Source organism: Lepidochelys olivacea (genome assembly GCF_965140295.1).
Source record: "Lepidochelys olivacea isolate rLepOli2 genome assembly, chromosome: 1".
Classification (NCBI taxonomy): Eukaryota; Metazoa; Chordata; order Testudines; family Cheloniidae; genus Lepidochelys; species Lepidochelys olivacea.
Genome location: NC_140411.1, coordinates 161,027,594 through 161,045,782, shown reverse-complemented (window position 1 = coordinate 161,045,782; position 18,189 = coordinate 161,027,594). Strand labels below are relative to the sequence as shown.

General features: G+C 40.2%; 1 protein-coding gene across 1 annotated transcript in view; it reads left to right on the top strand.

Annotated features, from left to right (window-relative positions):
* The window catches only part of BACE2 (beta-secretase 2), a 65,063-nt gene that overhangs the window by 28,455 nt on the left and 18,419 nt on the right, over nucleotides 1-18,189 (top strand). The window contains exons 2-5 of the mRNA XM_084612911.1: nucleotides 2,692-2,780; nucleotides 13,589-13,805; nucleotides 15,669-15,797; nucleotides 17,926-18,060. Of these exons, the coding sequence (XP_084469037.1) occupies nucleotides 2,692-2,780; nucleotides 13,589-13,805; nucleotides 15,669-15,797; nucleotides 17,926-18,060 (570 nt within the window). The remainder of the gene's footprint in view (nucleotides 1-2,691; nucleotides 2,781-13,588; nucleotides 13,806-15,668; nucleotides 15,798-17,925; nucleotides 18,061-18,189) is intronic.

The window sequence follows — 18,189 nt, the reverse complement described above, 5'->3', positions numbered from 1 at the left end:
GAAATGTTTTTTTTCAACAAAAAATGCAGGTTTGGTGAGACCAAAACATTTTGTGAATTTGTGTCAGTTACACCAAATTGTTTCAGGGTTTTTTTTTTTAAAAAAAAAAAAACCTTTTTAAAATTTAATTTCAACACATTTGAAATGAAATGTTTAAATTGTTTTATTTCAGATTTACTCTTTGTTTTGAAATTGTTTATTATATCTATAAATGTAAAAATGCTTGGAATCCAAATGAAATGTTTCATTTCAGGTTGAACAAAATGTTTTGTTTCAAAATAAATTTATTTTTTCAATTTTGGGGGGAATTGCCACTGAACCAATCCATTATTTACCCAGTTCTATATGCAGGACCCCCCCCCCCCCCCGAGGTAAAATGTGTTGTTTCTAACGGGCTTAGTCACTATAGCCATTTCTTTCTGGAAAGAATACTCATTTCTACTGTAAAGAAAAATAGTATAAAATTGTTGTTCTCTCTAGATAAATTGTAAAACGTTATTCCAAGCCATTGGTTAAATGAAGGATACAGTTTGTCAGATCATTATTTTATTGCCAGTCATACATAATGTTTTTCTTAACGCCTCAGCTCTGGGAATCAAGTGAATATGAGTATTTCAGCTTTCATTTTTTAGGGAAAAAGTAAGTTTCTAGCTCTTGTGGTTACAGAATAAAGCTTGAAAACATAATCTAAATGTACCCCAAAGTCTGAGAAACCAGAAGGCAAGTAAAAAGTATCCAAAAGCTATTATTTTAACTTACCTGTGATTTTTTTGAATGCTTTTGGTGTTGATAGCAATGAGGATAAGTTATTCTGTCAACAAGTGAGCAGTTCAGAACATTGTGCCATAGACTGATGGTCAGTTATTTTATCTCTACTTATCTGTTCAATCCCATATCATTTATTAACTAGGTAAACTAAAGTTACCCAAGAAAGTGAGAATGGAAACATTTTTATTTTTTAAATATGCTTCTTGGACTTGCCAGTGACTGCCCAATAAAAGTTAACTGAGGTGCACTCCCAATGCAAGTTTGAAAGTGACAAATCGTAAGGTCATTTAATGATGGTGTTCTTGAAAGGTTGACTTTGGAGAATTTCTGATTTTGGAACATTTCTACTCAATGTTGCTAAAACGATCATTTCAGGATGAACTGTGAACTAAAATATCTTGACCCAAACTCTACCTTTTATTTATTTATTTTTTAATCTATGTCCTAATGCTCCTGCTTCCCCCATATTTTATCCTTGTTTCTTCACTTCCTCTCCCACTTCTAACCTGGGACTTTTCTTTCCCATTCCCCGATCTCTCTCGGCTGCTCGTGCTATAGATATTTGAAATCTGTGTTTTATTTATCTCATCTTTTGAGTAAGAGGAAACGTTCATCTCCCCTTAGTTCTGCTACCAACGAGTCCTGGGGCAAAAACTCCATAAATTCTAACATATCTGATATTTTAATTGCGCTACATTGGGAATCCTTTCCCCCCCTCCAACTACCGCCTCCGTTTACATCGATTATACAATGGCCACATTTTCAAGCCCAGGCTATTAACATATGCCCTTGATCTCTTCCAGCCAATCCTTTATCCCTATCTTTATCCCTCCAGCCAATCCTGACAACACTTATACATGTGCTTAACTTTAAGCATGCATATAGTTCCACTGACTACTTGTGTGCCTAAAGTTAAATGTGTCTGTCCACAGGATCAGGTACTACATAAACTCAAGAGTAACCCTAAGTGTTTATATCTCTTCCCCTTTTTAACACTTTTTTTCCCAAGGTTTAGCAGGAGCCAAGGAGTAAAATGAAATTCAAATGCAGAAGAGCTTCATAGGTGGAGCCAGGCTGCAAGATCCTAGTCCAGTGGTTCTCAAACTGTGGGTCGGGACCCCAAAGTGGATTGCAACCCCATTTTAATGGAGTCTCCAGGGCTGGCGTTAGACTTGCTGTGGGCCAAAGCCCAAGTTTCCCCCCTCCTCCCTCCATCACCTCGGGCTCAAGCTTTAGTCCCCGCTCCTGTGGTCATGTAGTAATTTTTGTTGTCGGAAAGGGGTCGTTGCGCAAGGAAGTTTGAGAACCTAGTCTGTTTCCCCTGTAGTCAGCTCCAATTGCAGATGTACTTTTCAAGTGAACTGGGTGCAAACAGTGATTGCAGCTGTTTATAGCTCTTTGTTCAGTAGTTAGTACCTTATTCAAGGTGTCTCTCTACAGGCAACAGGCTGCCTAGAACTATACATAATGGCAGGTTTCAGAGTAACAGCCGTGTTAGTCTGTATTCGCAAAAAGAAAAGGAGTACTTGTGGCACCTTAGAGACTAACCAATTTATTTGAGCATAAGCTTTCGTGAGTTACAGCATACTAACAATTCAGAATGAATTTGATCCTTAAAAGCTATTTGTGGAAAGCATTGAATGTATCTCCTTCTTGAATTATTGTTTCAGTGCTCTACTGCTGTTCCCTCTCCCCTTCCTTTGTAGACATGTGGATTCGTCAAAGCATTTTACTGTAGTGGGCTAATTTGATGAAAGGTCACAACAATATATCTTCCCTTACGGTGATTTTTGCATAAATGTTTGAGTTTATTCTCCACAAGAATATTCATCTCCGTTTATAAATTTAAGATTGTACTTATGTTTTCATCTAAGTTTAAATTTAATATGAAAACAAAACCCCCTTTCTTTTCTGGTTTTGCAGTTAAATATTCTGGTTGACACTGGAAGCAGTAATTTTGCAGTCGCAGCTGCCCCAAACCCTGATGTAACATTGTACTTCAATACAAAGGAGTAAGTATCTTTATAAAACTCTTTGAATAGGATTGAATGTCCTGGGTGCTGGACTGTATATGGAAAAGACAATGCAAAGCAGGTGGATGGGCTTCTATTGCAGTTGATTGCTGAATGTGGTGTATGTCTCTTGTTTTTAGCACGAGTGTCTACCACCTTTCCTCATGCTGAGTATCTCCTTACTCTACAACTGGTTCCACAGATTTCAGTGAAGCTACTTGCGGCATGAGGTGTTTGTTTGTTTTTTTTTTTTTTTAATCTGACCCTAAATTACTTGTACAATACCACATGCTCTAGAATCCAGGCACCAAATACAAGATCAAGATAAGCTTCAAGATTAATTGAAATGGCCTCAGGCCTTGTCATCTCAGGGTTTGGCTGTTTTCACCATTTTTTCTTCTTAATTTAAACTATTTTAGGTAGGTTTCTGCAAAAAGATGCAACTATATCTAGGTTTGCCAGAATTTCACTTTTACTTTTTTTATCATTTTGACTGATATCAATCAGACATGCCAAACCCACAAAAAAACTGCAGAAATTGGGCTTGTTTTTGGCTTAATTGGCTTGTGAGTTGCTTGTTGGCTAGTTTTTTGGCTTGTAGCTTTTTTTTTTTTTTTTTTTTTAAGGCTCCCAGCAAGCAGAGGTAAGGGGAGGAGGAAGAGAGTCGGGGTGCCAAGGGGCCCACCACAGTCCCAGACTGCACATTGGGGGCATCTAATCACATAGAGAGTTGGAGTTCTTAGGGATTGGCTTGTTTTGGCCTTGTTGTAAAATGGGATTAATTTGGGATTAGCTTGATTTTTGGTTTATTGTTAAAGTTGGTGTGCTTATTTACCGCGTGAAAGTTGGCAACTGTGATATCAATGTTTATTTTTAAGCATTTTTAAAATTTTTATTTTTAATTTTAATAGTTGTGAAAACTTATGCATTGTAATTTGTATTATATTTAAATTTTCACAGTTGTGGGACCTTATGGGGGTGGTTAGAGAATTATTTAATGACAGTAGACATCGAGATTCAAAAAGTAAAAGCTTTATAACCATTAAAATGTGACTTGTCAACGTTGTGTCAAAATATACAGTGTAAATGTCTTTAAATCAAAGCCTGTTCTGAAGCAGCATTTTTCTTACTCTGTCTTTCTGTAAATTTTGATTTATCATCTAACAATATTTCCTCTTCAGTGCTCTCCCTGTCATTCTTAATATTGGAGTCCTTGTATGCCAACTGAAGAACCCCTGTTCAGTAATGGTTTTAAGGAGGATATAAATGTTATGGGGAAGATATCACCTGATTGCTTCCTGAGTAAAGCTGTGCAAATAACATATTTTCGCTTTGCTGGCAAATCAGAAAAACTAGGCAAAAAAAATCATTGTGGGTCAAACCAAACATTTCACTTGGATTTAGAGCATTTTTAATGTCTTAAAATGTATTAAATTTGAAGGAAGTTTCTAAATCAGAAGCTGTTTTGAATTAAAAATAATCAAAATGTTTTGTTTTAAAATGTCTAAAGGAAAGTCTTCTACTGTTTGGGAATTATTTTTTGTTTTTTCTACATGAACAAGTCAGCAAAGCTGACATGAATGTCTGCAAAATGTTTAAATGTCGCTCGATCTGCATTTTTTGGCCGAAAAAGTTTTGACTGAAAAATTTCAGCTCTATTCTTGCTTTGTGAATGAGGGGAAATCCTCATTCTCCCTCCTCCCCCCACAGTAAGCTTTCAGAAGCTAAGCAGGACGGCCAATTCCAGCCCTCCTGTGAGAGCCATGAGGTGGGGGTTGTGGGAGGCATTGATTAGTATCGTAAGGCTCAAAGGGTGGGAGCAGAGGAGGAAGGGAGGAAGTAGGACCTACCCCCTCCATGGGGGCTGGGGAGCAGTGGTAGAATGGGGAAGGAGGTTTTCCTCTTACCCTACACCCTCCGGGTTTGTTGATCCCCAATCCTCCAGTAAACCATGCTCTTTCTTGCCTCTGCCCCAGAAGGCCTTAAAACAGCCCCAGTCCTGCAAACATCCAGAGGCTCACAAGAGGAGAGCCTAATTCCCATATCCCTCCTAGACTGTGTAGCAAACGATCCCCTATCTTGAGGACCTGCAGAGAGTGGAGTCTCCCTTTTTGTATAGACTGTAGGATGTCAGAAGCTTAGGGACTCGTTTCACAGGCTGGTAGGTGAGGACTGGGTTATGAGGAGACTTCATGGCCAACAGACCCGGGGGGAGGAGGGGATCCTTCCTTGCCCTCCTTCTCTTCCCCAGGGACTTCTTAGTATCTGTAGGGACAGGTCTTATCTCTAGGATTTAGGACCATTTTAAAACAAATCTACCACCCACCCAACACCATCCTAAGAATTGCCATACAAAACACTTGAAGGTTGTAATTACACGTCGGTGTTTTGTGTATGTTATCTTTGAAAAACACTGGCAGAAAAAATGGACATTGAAATCCAGGGCTAAGGTTGCTCTTTGCTGTGCTTGTAATGAGTTTCACTAAAAGAACCACAACTGTGACTCACTCCTGGGAGATAGTTAACAAAAGGTAGGTGACACTGAGGGAATACAGAGAGGAACAAAAACATTCAACAAATCCTAACTAAACATATGTCATAAATATAAAGGGAAGGGTAAACCCCTTTGAAATCCCTCCTGGCCAGGGGAAAGCTCCTCTCACCTGTAAAGGGTTAAGAAGCTAAAGGTAACCTCGCTGGCACCTGACCAAAATGACCAATGAGGAGACAAGATACTTTCAAAAGCTGGGAGGAGGGAGAGAAACAAAGGGTCTGTCTGTCTGTCTATATGCTGGTTTCTGCCGGGGATAGACCAGGAATGGAGTCTTAGAACTTTTAGTAAGTAATCTAGCTAGGTATGTGTTAGATTATGATTTCTTTAAATGGCTGAGAAAAGAATTGTGCTGAATAGAATAACTATTTCTGTCTGTGTATCTTTTTTGTAACTTAAGGTTTTGTCTAGAGGGGTTCTCTATGTTTTTGAATCTAATTACCCTGTAAGATATCTACCATCCTGATTTTACAGGGGGGATTTCTTCATTTCTATTTACTTCTATTTTTATTAAAAGTCTTCTTGTAAGAAACTGAATGCTTTTTCATTGTTCTCAGATCCAAGGGTTTGGGTCTGTGGTCACCTATGCAAATTGGTGAGGCTTTTTATCCAACATTTCCCAGGAAAGGGGGGGTGCAAGTGTTGGGAGGATTGTTCATTGTTCTTAAGATCCAAGGGTCTGGGTCTGTAGTCACCTAGGCAAATTGGTGAGGCTTTTTACCAAACCTTGTCCAGGAAGTGGGGTGCAAGGTTTTGGGAAGTATTTTGGGGGGAAGGACGCGTCCAAACAGCTCTTCCCCAGTAACCAGTATTAGTTTGGTGGTGGTAGCGGTCAGTCCAAGGACAACGGGTGGAATATTTTGTACCTTGGGGAAGTTTTGACCTAAGCTGGTAAAGATAAGCTTAGGAGGTTTTTCATGCAGGTCCCCACATCTGTACCCTAGAGTTCAGAGTGGGGGAGGAACCTTGACAACATAATATAAGACTTTGTAGCACAAGCATTTTGAACATATGAACATGGATAGATCGCACGTTTCTAATTCCAAACACTTCTTTAAAGCATAGACATACTGTGGGTGGAATCCTGGTCCCATTGAAGGCAAGGAGAGCTTTACAGTTGATGTCAGTGGGAGCAGGATTCCACCCCATTGCAGTTTACAGAGGTTAAAGATGGGGGCCTATTTGTATTGCTCTAAAACAAAATAAAAAAAATTTCAAATCCCTCCTCCCCGTCAATTATATCTCATGCAATTTCAATTCCATTAAACAACAGCAGTACACGCTGGGGATTATGAGGTGCTCTGACAGTCTTTCATTTGAAAAGTTAATAGTTCAACTACTCTTAGTTTAGTATGTAAATTATCATCCATAAGGATCTGTTTCAGTAATCCTAAAGTGGGATAGTGAGAATGTTCTCTGGTAATGGATGGAAACCACTTGAACCTTTTGCAAGTGAATTGTCAAGAAAAAAGTTCTTAACATTCTTTTTCTCATGCTGTTCAAAAAATACTTGTTGGTGAATGTAGCTTGCTACTTTTCCACAAAGGATTTACTTGAACTGTTGTGTGGGGTGTTTAATATATTTCAGATATCATGTTGAGTCTTCAATTAGACTAATCCTTTAAAAAAAAATAAAGTTACTTTTTTCAAATTGTTTGGTCATGAAAATCCGTCTAGTTTTCTTCTCTAAAACCTTTTAACTTATCAGTTTTGTTAGCTAAGCATTAGAACTGATCTGAAACGTCTACTGGGGCATGCATGTTCTTGATCATCCCTTGGACTTGGGAGGTAAATCTAACTTCCCAGTCGAACATATCTAAAAATTGAGAGCCAGGAGTATCCATAAATGGAGTCTACAGCCAGAAGGGACCACTGGGATCATCTAGTTGGACATCCTGCATGATAGGGGCCATAGGACTTCCCTGAAAGCATTCCTGTTTGAACTAGCATATATCTTTTGGAAAAACATGATTTTAAAATGGTCAGTGATGGAGAATCCACCACAACCTTTGGTAATTTTTTCCAATGGCTAATTGTCCTCCCTGTTTGGGCAAAAGAAAAGGAAAAAAAATTGTGCTTTATTTCTAGCTTGTTTTAGCTATATCTAATTGACATCATGCTAAAAATATACATAAGGACAAGCAGAAGTAAGTCACATTGCCTTACAGTATTCCTGTATGGTTTTAATGACATATGCACCGAAGAACTGAGTCCAAATAGAATACCCAACTTTGCCTTCTTGGCTAAATATTTAGTAGTTTAAACCATGGAAGAGATTTATGAGGAGTTTTATTGTTTTGGTTTGGTGGCTTTTGTGTGTTTTGTTGTTTTTGGTTTTTTTGGTGGGGGGTTGGTTGTTTTTGTTTGTTTTTGTTTTTGTTTTGGTTTTTGCCTTAGAGGAAGAATTGGCAACAAGGGAAATGATTGAAGGTCTGCTTGGCATTTTGATGTTTTTGTAATTGGGGGGTGGGGAGGGGGGTGGGAGAAGAGACAGAAACAACTTTTCATTAAAATAGTTCAATCCATTGATTCTCTCATTCTTTGCTATTGTTTGAGTGTCTTTAGACATTGACTTGGATCTGTGGAGACTGTAGGGGATTTACAGGAAAATATGAAGCAAACTTTCTCTTTGCCTAGTTTTACTGGCTTGTGGGGTCTGGGTGTGGCATTTTTGAGTGGCGAGTGGGGATTATGAAAGAATTCCATGTACTGATCATAGACAAGTTGGGTGCTAGGTTTTCCTCATATTGCTCTGCCAGTGAATCTTCTCCTGAACTGATCTGCTTTCAAGGAAGACATGTACTGGGTTATGTTTTATTTAATACTGAAGATGGGTACACAACTAGCACTCAAATGAGACCACAGCTTATTTCCATTTTTGACTGAGGTCAAACTTGAAGTGTTTTTTGTTTTTATTAAACTGATTCTTCTTGGGTTTTTTTTTTCTCTGCATGTGTTTTTTAAATATTACAGTAGCATGTACGTTATGCTAGGCACACTCCAAGTACAGAAGAGGTTAGTCTAAGGCCCAAATCCTGTAACATCTGAGCAGACTGCAGTGCCCATGTGGCTCTGGGTGTAACCGTTTACCGAGGTGTGCAGGATTGGGGACTAAGAAAAGACTTCCAAATGGTTTAGCTTTTAATATACTTTTTCTGTTTTGTTAGCAACATAAAACAGTAAATTCTGAAATAATTTCAGTCACTTCCCCAGTTACTCATTTCCCTCCCCTCTTCCCTCCCCCAGATCGAGTCATTGCCCCCTCCCTCACAAATCATCAACACAAAAAAAAATGCCCATCAACTGCAGGCGCTGGTGTCAGTGGTGCTCCTGAAGTGCATGCCCTGCTGCTTTGGCTGCCTCCTCGGCTTGTGCCTTCTGCCTCCTAGAAAGAGCCTGGAGGCTCCTATAGGCTGCATCACAGGGAGACACTGTGGGGGCTTCAGTCCCATGTGCTGGCAGGGAGAACACTAGTGGCCCTACAATCCCCATAGTTGCTTTACATGGAAGCAAGTCAGGGCCCTTTATTTGTCCCGGAAGTTCCGGTGCACTCCTTTCAGGGAGTGCTGGAGCCTCTTGTATTTTCTAATCATGGTCAATGTGGTTTGTGTAGGATTCTTTTTGTGTTAGTTTAAAATACTGGGACCATGAACTAGAACAACTTACTAGAAGTCAAAGCATTCTTGGATCAGTCAGATGAAAATATTGGCTGACTCTAGTCATGCAGTCCAGAGCAGATGTAGTAAGTGTATATACATGCCATAGAATAAAACTACCTCCGCCAGGGTGTCATCAGATCCCAGGATGCTGCTGGGTTGTCACTCTCCTAATAAAGGAGGGAAAGTGAATTATAGAATAAGGGTTAGATGCTCTCAATGTTGCTAGCCACATGTATTCAGAAATCAGAAGTATGATTTTTCTACTCTTCTTCCCATCCCCCTTCCCCTCCTCCCCCTAAAAAAGGGGGCTTAAAAACAGTGACCATTTATAAATGATTTTTTTTTTTTTGCCTTCAGGTATTTTTCAGCTTTTTATATGGAAGCCTTCACCCCTAATTTGTGTGTGATCATTTCAAGCTTCAAATTCAACCTTTAAATGCATTCACGCAAGGAGATCTCACTTCTTGCTAAGAAGAGAAGGACTCTCTCTTCTTAATCCTTCCTGTCCTCTGGTGTTTTGGAAAGCTGTAATTTTTCACACTTTTTTTTGCCCCCTTCTTTATCCGCCCAGCCCCTGCCCCACCAATTCACGCTCTCCCATACTCTGTTGTCCCACACAAGCCCCCCCCAAATTTACCTGCCCCCTTTTTTCTCTCCCTTTCCACAGCCCCTTCAGATTCCTTCATAAATATTGCCAATTATTCAGACCCAATTTTGATTTTATACAATTGTTTTAATATTACAATACTGCTTTGAGACTTCATTTGGGATCAGGTCAGAGGTGAAAGTAAGCCGGTAAGCCCCGGGCTGGATCGGCTTCCCCAGGTGCAATTTAAAGCGCCTGCGGCTCCCAGCAGCAGCTGGAGCCCCCGGCCCTTTAAATTGCCTCCAGAGCCCTGCTGCCGGAGCCCTGGGGTAGTGGCGGCGGGGCTGGGGTGGCGATTTAAAGGGCCTGGGGCGGTAGCGGCGGCCGAGCTCTGGACCCTTTAAATCGTCCCCGGAGATCCGCCGCTGCTTCCCCAGGACTCCGGCAGGCTCCGGGGACGATTTAAAGGGCCCGGGGTGGTAGCGGCGGTCGGAGCTCCATCCCCGGAGCCCTGGGGAAGCGGCGGAATCCGGGGACGATCTGGCTGCCGCTACCACCCAGGACCCTTTTAAACCACTGCCAGAGCCCCTGGCTGCCACTGTTACCCCAGGGAGGGGGGAAGGAGGCACTTGCCGGTACAGGGTGGGCCGGGGCTGGCTCTGACCTCCCTCAGCCCCGCCCCTTCCGCCTGAGGCCCTGCCCCTTCTGGGGACCAGAGCCGACCCCAGCCCAGCCCTGTACCGATAAGTCCCTAAACTTACTTTCACCCCTGGATCAGGTGCCCCATTGTGCTAGGTGCAGTACAAATGGTATACACAATCACGTTAACACAACTGTAGCAGTGACAAGTTAAAGGTGGTATGACTGCTTCTGAAATTTAAGGAAAGCGGATGCTCAGCTGGTTCTGGGACATGTTTAGTGACTGAGGTACACACCTGGCAGGAAGTTCATGAAGATGTGCTATTAGAAGCAGGTATTTTCAAAATTTGTAGGGGAGCGTGCTGGATAAAACTGCAATTAAAGAAGAATATCTCTAATTCAGATGCATGAAGGAAGTGATCTTTTTTCCCTAATGGAGAAGAGAAGAATAGACTCTGTAGCCAGACTTTCTAAAGAAATCCATAAGTGCATTAGAAAAGAAGTGCCATTAAGATAAGAGAAAAGTACAGTTTCAGTATGTACTGTACTAAAGGTAACACTAGGAAAGTGGCATTGAAGAAGTGCCCCTAGGAGTGGTGCATTAGTTCACCTTTTTTTTTTTTCTTTTTGAGGATTATGGACTCTTACGGACCTTTAACCCTAACCCTAACCTCTTTAATGGTTAGACAGCCCTTAATTTTAGGGAATCTGTGAATGGAGTTTAGGTTTTTTTCTTTTCCCCTACCACTAGGCATAAGGGCTTCAAATTTAAGTGAAAATTTTTAAGTTGAAAACTGCAGTTTGGCTGCTTTATAGTCCAACAAAATAGCCAGGGGTCCCCTGTGCAGGGGTGGATGGAGGGTAGTATTTATTTGAGACTATAATTTGGTCTTTTGTTCATGGGCCAGAAGTTTAGGTATGCAAGAAAGCTGACACTCTGCTTCTTGAGAGTGCTTGCCTTTCCCCCTTTTTGGACTGGAGGTTGAGCTCCAAAGAAAGCTTTTGCATCCTTCTCTTCAACGAGGGCTGTGGGAATCGCATGCAGACCAGGCTGGGGTTTCTTAAGGAGTTTTCCACTGAGCATGAAAGGAGTTCTCCTTTCTAGGGAATGTCATGATTATATGGAAAAACTGGGAGCCTCCTATGCAATCTTGGATGCTCATGCAGTCCCTTATACACCACACTCCTTGCTACTGACCTAATAAGTTTCATGTGTTTTTTCCCTGGCTCTGCTGAGCTTACGGAAGGCCCTGTTACAGAGTAAGTTCACAGGAAAGGAAGCAAGTGAGTTGACCAGCTTCCACTTGCCTCTTGGGAGGGGGAAAAAATCTGGAATCCTTGTAACAAAAATATTCACAACTATGTTGGTTCTCAAGGAAAAAAAGTGCTGAGGTATGTTAATGTGATAACCATTTTGGTGGGGTTTTCCCCCCAATTTTTGGGGGGAAAGGTATCAGGTTATGAATTCAAAATTTTCCTGTCCTTGGAGGTTGGACCATTTTTATTTATATATAATAATTTAAAAAACCATGTAAAGTAAACTATTCAACTTCACTGTGATTTGCGAAGATACAATGCACAATTTTGGAAGAGGCTGCTGTGTTGTGTTGCATAGGCTCGCTGCACTCTTCCTCAAGATTCCCATGAACGCTGGAGGTTAGGGGAATTTTGCTTGGTTTTGGATTTTGATGCAAAAAATTTTCATCCAGCACATCTTCATATTTAATTGAATATAAATGTGTGCTGAGAACCAAATACAGATGGTTCAACAAGCACAGCTTGTCTTTAATGTATATTCACTGCTATATATTTAAATTATACATTATAATACTATTTTACGTATTTACACATATTTAGTCATCACTATAAAACTCACTAACTTACAGGCTCCCAGCAAAGGTGGTTCTTACTCTGTGATGGTAAAGACGTATTGAACTAAACTAAGCCCTGTCATTTGGCACTAAAACACTGATTGCCAGGAAATTGGACCAAAAGTCAATCGCAAGAAATTCAAGTTTCATTGCTCTCCTGTAATGTTAAAAAAAAAAAAAAAATCATTGTGAAGTTCATGAAATGATGGTTACGTTCTTGTTAGAAACAGAGCCTTCAAAAAATAAAATCCTAAGTACTCTGTCAAGGCTCCTAAATATGACTTACGCTTTTAGCTTTTAAAGAATGGCTTTTGGCATGTCTGTCTGAAAATAAAGCACTAGGCTATGGCAATTCCATTTTCTGATACCAGCCCTGCACACATGTGCTTGGTGGGGCCCTGAGTCTGCTCTCATTGAAGTCAAGGGCAAAACTCCCACTGACTTTAGTGGTGTAGAATCAAGTCCTGAATGTTAGCATTCAGAATGCTGTATTCAGACTTTCTTCAGGAAGTAGGACCGTACCAACCTCATCTTACCTCACTTTATCTGTCTCCTTGTCAATCTCCAAACCCAATAACATAAAACATTTCTAGTTTCCAAAACCCTGCGTGGATTTGCCCCTTCCTTCCTTCCTTTCGGAACTCCTTCTGCCCTTCTCTTTGACTTGCTGTTCCTAAACTTCTGTTGCCCCAAGTCTATACAGAACTTTTCTCCCTCCTCCTGTAAGTCAATGAGTCACTATTAAATCTGTCTCCTTCCTTGAATTACAATTAAGACTTTCTGAAATGCATATAACTTATGTTCTGTTGCTATGTAACTAGGAATTACATTCCTATTTACCCAAAATGGAATTTTTAATAACGTTAATTAAGTGTCTGTCTAAAACTATTAAATTAGCTTGGCATTTCAGTTTTGAACACAGAGCTATTCAGTTTCCTGTAAATTGAATGTTTGCAGTGGTGGTGTAGCTGTGTTGGTCCCAGGATATTAGAGAGACAAGGTGAGTGAGGTAATATCTTTTATTGGACCAACTTCTGTTGGTGAGAGACACGAGCTTTCAAGCTTACACAGAGCTCTTCCTCAGGTCTGGGAAACTAACCTGAAAGCTTGTCTCTCTCTCTCACCAACAGAAGTTGGTCCAATAAAAGATATTACCTCACCCACCTTCTCACTGAATGCACTATTATTTATTTCTATAGTGGTACTGGTGCAACCAGAATCCGGGTCCTATTGTACAGTGTCTAGTACAATCCCCGATTAAAAAGCCATCTCAAATCCTGAAGAGTTTAATCACTGAAGGGGTTAAATACCAAAATAGGGGGTCAATTTCTCTTTCCATTCTCTACCCTGACAATCCTCCTGGAGTATATGTGATTTGTTTTCCAGAAGTCACTTTAAATTATTCCTACTCATGAAAAAAAAAAGTTAAACAGTATTTGCATGATAAAGGAGCAGTTCATTTATTTTATAGCATCTCTTCTGTCTCCCACCCCGTTGTATAGGTCAAGTACATATAAGTCACAAGGCACTGATGTCGCTGTTCGGTATACTCAAGGAAGTTGGACTGGAGTGCTTGGCACTGATGTCATTACTATTCCAAAGGGAATCAATGGCACTTACACTGTCAACATTGCTACCATTCTGGACTCAGAGAATTTCTTTTTACCGGGGATTAAATGGCATGGAATCCTTGGACTTGCTTATGATGCCTTAGCCAAGGTAAGGCTCCCCCCCCACCCCACCTTTCATGATTAAAATAAAGCAAAAAATAAAAACAGGGTAATGAAGGGAGGTGCTTTCAAATGTCATGGAGCATTCCCCTAAAGGCTTTAGACTCCTTGTCCTTCGCCCCCCCCCCCCCGCCTTCTCCCCACAAGCCCTTAGCAAAATTGTCAAGGCTTCCTGCCAGTTACGCCATGTCCGCTGGGAGCCTATCAGGTTTGGCAGATCCCAGCAAACCTAAATGGAGCTAAAAGAAAAGGAGTACTTGTAGCATCTTGCGAATGCAGACTAACATGGCTGCTACTCTGAAACCTAAATGGAGCTGTTACCCCCAATGAGGATTTAGGCTTGTCTGGGGGCTGATGACCCAGTTTTTGCTCATTTGGCCTGAACAATCTTCTAGTAGTGGAAGGTTTGGCTGTTGAACATACTACAGCACCCGGGTAAGTAACGTCTGGTAGGAGGCCACACATCTCCTAATATATATAAGGCTAGGACATGGAGCGTTCTTGGTGAATCTCTTTATGCTTGCTTGGAAGCTGATGCATGTTCTAGGCAAAGCCCCATGTTGCTGATTTTATTTCAAACAAACAAAAACCAAACATACATTGAGATTTGGAGTATGTATATCTGTAATGTAAGAGAGGAAAAAAACGTGCATAGGGTATTATTTTTATAAACCACACAAAGCCCTACTATTAAAAAGCCAGGAAATTTGGAGGAAAAAGGTTAAATTTACAATAACTCTAGAGATCTGGAGATGAAAATCAGACTACCCAAACTACCTTAACTCTACATTCATTGTGCTGCCCTGAGAAATCCAGAAACTCAAACTTGCCCACTTATAACGTAAAATGTGTTATCAGTTGCCACCAGAACTGGAATTCTTTACACGTAATTGGATGGCAATTACATTGAGTTGAACCTTCCTTACTGTAATGCGCTGTCACTGAGGGTAGCAGGGAGGGAAGGGAGCTCTTTTTCAAATTGCTGATTAGGCAAATAACATACTTAAGGGTTTTGCTCTCTTTTTATTAAGGCATTGGTTTTGTGAAGTTCTAAGGGTGCTCACCTCACAGGATCAGGCCCTAGTGTTCTGTGTGCTGAACAAATACCCAAGTGTTATGAAATGCAGAGCTGATATATCTCAATATAAACCTGCTCAGCTTAACTGCTTTTATAGAAAGTGTAAAGGCTAGCGTGAGGGCACAGTATCACTCTAGACATGTAGTGTATGACAGCAATTATTAAACCAATAGTTAATTGTGGTAGGTGCATTTTGATATTCCACCCATTCCAAAGGAAGGAAGGTAAGATTTAGAAACTGAAGATTAGCGTTCAAATCTGAACTGCTGGATGATTGAGCTCTAAAATGCTGCCATTTGATCGTGGAAAAGTGGCAGGGAAAACTGATTCCTGATTCTTCTGCTGACCCACAATGCAATATATGGCAAATCCTTCTGCAGAAATTGAGTGCCCTTCAGTGCTTTTAGCAGTGAAATGCGTAGGCTTTGTCAGGAGCCAATACTGCAATCAATGAGTACACTGTTGTCTTCTGGATGCATGTATCAATGGCCAAGAATAAAAATGTGTGTGAGAAATATCTAAAGACAGGGAAATGACAAAAGTTTGTCTGTTCTGTTTTCCTTTTAATTAATTATTTAAATCTGGAGTGTTTGTTCATCGATCAGTTGTCAGAAATTCATCTTCGTCCACTGAAGGGGAATTTTGTGATTGATTCGCTTGTTTCTACAAAACCTATTTAAAATTATTCTTAAAGCAGTTTATCATCTGAGCGAATAATCCTGCATTTATCTGCTTTTTTCTTCCTTTTTTTTTTTTCCCCTCAACATACTCTAGCCGTCAAGTTCTGTGGGGACATTCTTTGATTCCCTTGTGAGTCAAGCGGAGATTCCCAACGTTTTCTCCCTGCAGATGTGTGGAGCTGGAAGGCCTGTTTCTGGAAGTGGTACCAACGGAGGTAGTCTTGTGGGTATCTGTCAGTCTGAAAGGGAAAAATCATTCAAACTAATCATTCTCTCGCTTTCCAGAGTTAATAAACATAAGAAATCTATTTTAATTTACAGAGTTTAAAGTGCCTCTTTATTCTTTCCACCTTTTATCCATTTTTACTTAAATATGCTCCACTAATTACCTTTTGGGTTTTTTTCTTTTGGTGTTTTTTGAGCCAACTGCTACATTTCATATTGAATTTTGTCTTTTTAATTAGAAACTTGTAAGAAAGAAGCACTGTCCCTTAACTTTTTGACTTGAGGCCAGATTCACCACCTTTGCTCACACTGAGTTGTCCCGTACTCTGCAAGTAACATAATTTAAATTAATAGGAACACTCGGAATAAAGTAGTACTTGATGTGAATAAAGCTGGCAGAATCTGGTCCCTACTCCTTGCAAATTTTTGCTACAGTTATTTTTGACAAATGTGTAAGTTAATACACTTGAGAAATGTATATGACAAAGAGCAAATTCTGATCTTATTGTACATAAGAATGGCCATACAAGTCATCTAGCCCAATATTCTGTCTTCTGACAGTGGCCTGTGCCAGAGCCTTTAGAAGGAATGAAGAGAACAGGATAATTTTGTGTGATCTGTCATTTAATCCCAGCATCTGGCAGTTGAAGATCTAGGGACACACAGAGCTTGGGGTTGTGTCCCTGGCTATCTTGGCTAATACCATCAATGGACCTATCCTCCATGAACTTATCTAATTCTTTTTTGAACCCAGTTATCCTTTTGGCCTTCACAACATCCCTTGGCAATGAGTTCCACTCACCCACCAGCATGAACTGTCATTCTAGTATATTTTGTACCCCTTTATCCATCAACTTCATGAAAAAACTTGTGCAGATACAGACAGACATTATCTTCCTTTCCAAAAGTGGAAACCCATTATTACCGTGTCCCATGGATTATCTTTATTCGACCAAGTTTCTGCAATGCCTATTATATCAATATCCTCACTTCATGCCAGGCACTCATCTTTCTTCATCTTAGTATTTAGTCTTAGTATTTCGTCTTCTAGCATTTGTATATAAGCACTTGTATATTTTGTCAATAGTCAGTTGTTTGCCTCCATGTGTTTATATTTTAACTGGATTCTTTTATGTGTGACTGTTCCTCACTAGCTACTACCTGCACTTTACCGATTTTATTTCCTATTCTTTGTGTTAGACTATAGAGTTCCCCCTTTAATAAATTCATCCCTAAGGGATGTCTCTGCCCAAACCACATGCTCCTCTGCACCTATTGGCTTTCCCCCAGCCCTTAGTTTAAAAAAAAAAAAATCCTTTACAACCTTTTCAATTTTACATGCCAGCAGTCTAGTCCCATTTTGGTTTAGGTGGAGTTCATCTTTCCTGTATAGGCTCCTCCTTTCCTCAAAGGTTCCTAATAAACCTAAAACCTGCCTCCCTACACCATCATCTCATCCACACATTGAGACCTGTAGTTCTGCCTATTTGCATGTGGAACTGGAAGCATTTCAGAGAATGCTACCATGGAGGTCAGTAAGACCAAGAAATGGCCTTAAATTAAAACTAACTAACTTTAGTGTATCAAAGGTACAATTAACAGAAATGGAAATGCTACCAGGAACTAATAATGGTAGCATTGACTCAACTGCCATATTGCATTTCTCTTAAGTGCATCTAAAAATTGCATTATTAGGCTATATTAACTCTTTTGTACTCTTAAGTGAATTTTTCATGTGAAGGCTAAATGTTCTTTCCCATTCTTGTGTGTTGCCTAGATTCAGCCTTGGCAGTATCATTAAAAACCCTGTTTAATTTTAACTCAAGAAGGGAACGCCCATAAGGAAATCAATTTGAAGTTGGCAGGCATTGCGGGCACTTAGGACACTTCAAGAGGAGGTCCTAAATAGGACTTTGACTTGTTAACTATAGCAAGTGCCCTCTGGCATCTTGACGTTTGAAATACTTGAAACATATCCTTTTATCCAATTGTGTTCAACAACTGAATTTTTGCAGATGGAGCTCAGTAAAATGTATTTGCCCTGTGTAATCACAGTTTTCTTAGTTTTTATGCAAGTACGTGGGGGAGTTTGCATTACTCTGAAACTTACGATTTTGTCTCTTCAGATCATGGGTGGAATTGAACCAAGTTTGTACAAGGGTGATATCTGGTACACACCTATAAAGGAGGAGTGGTATTACCAGATTGAAATTCTCAAACTGGAGGTTGGAGGCCAGAACCTTAACCTGGACTGCAGAGAGGTATTTGCAATGAGAATACTGTTTGTCTATAGGTTTAAAAAAACAAAACAAAAAACACCACCCTAACTATTTTTTAAGCAAAGAGTCCATTCATTTGGTTTAAAACAAAAAGTGAAGCAATCCGAGTTA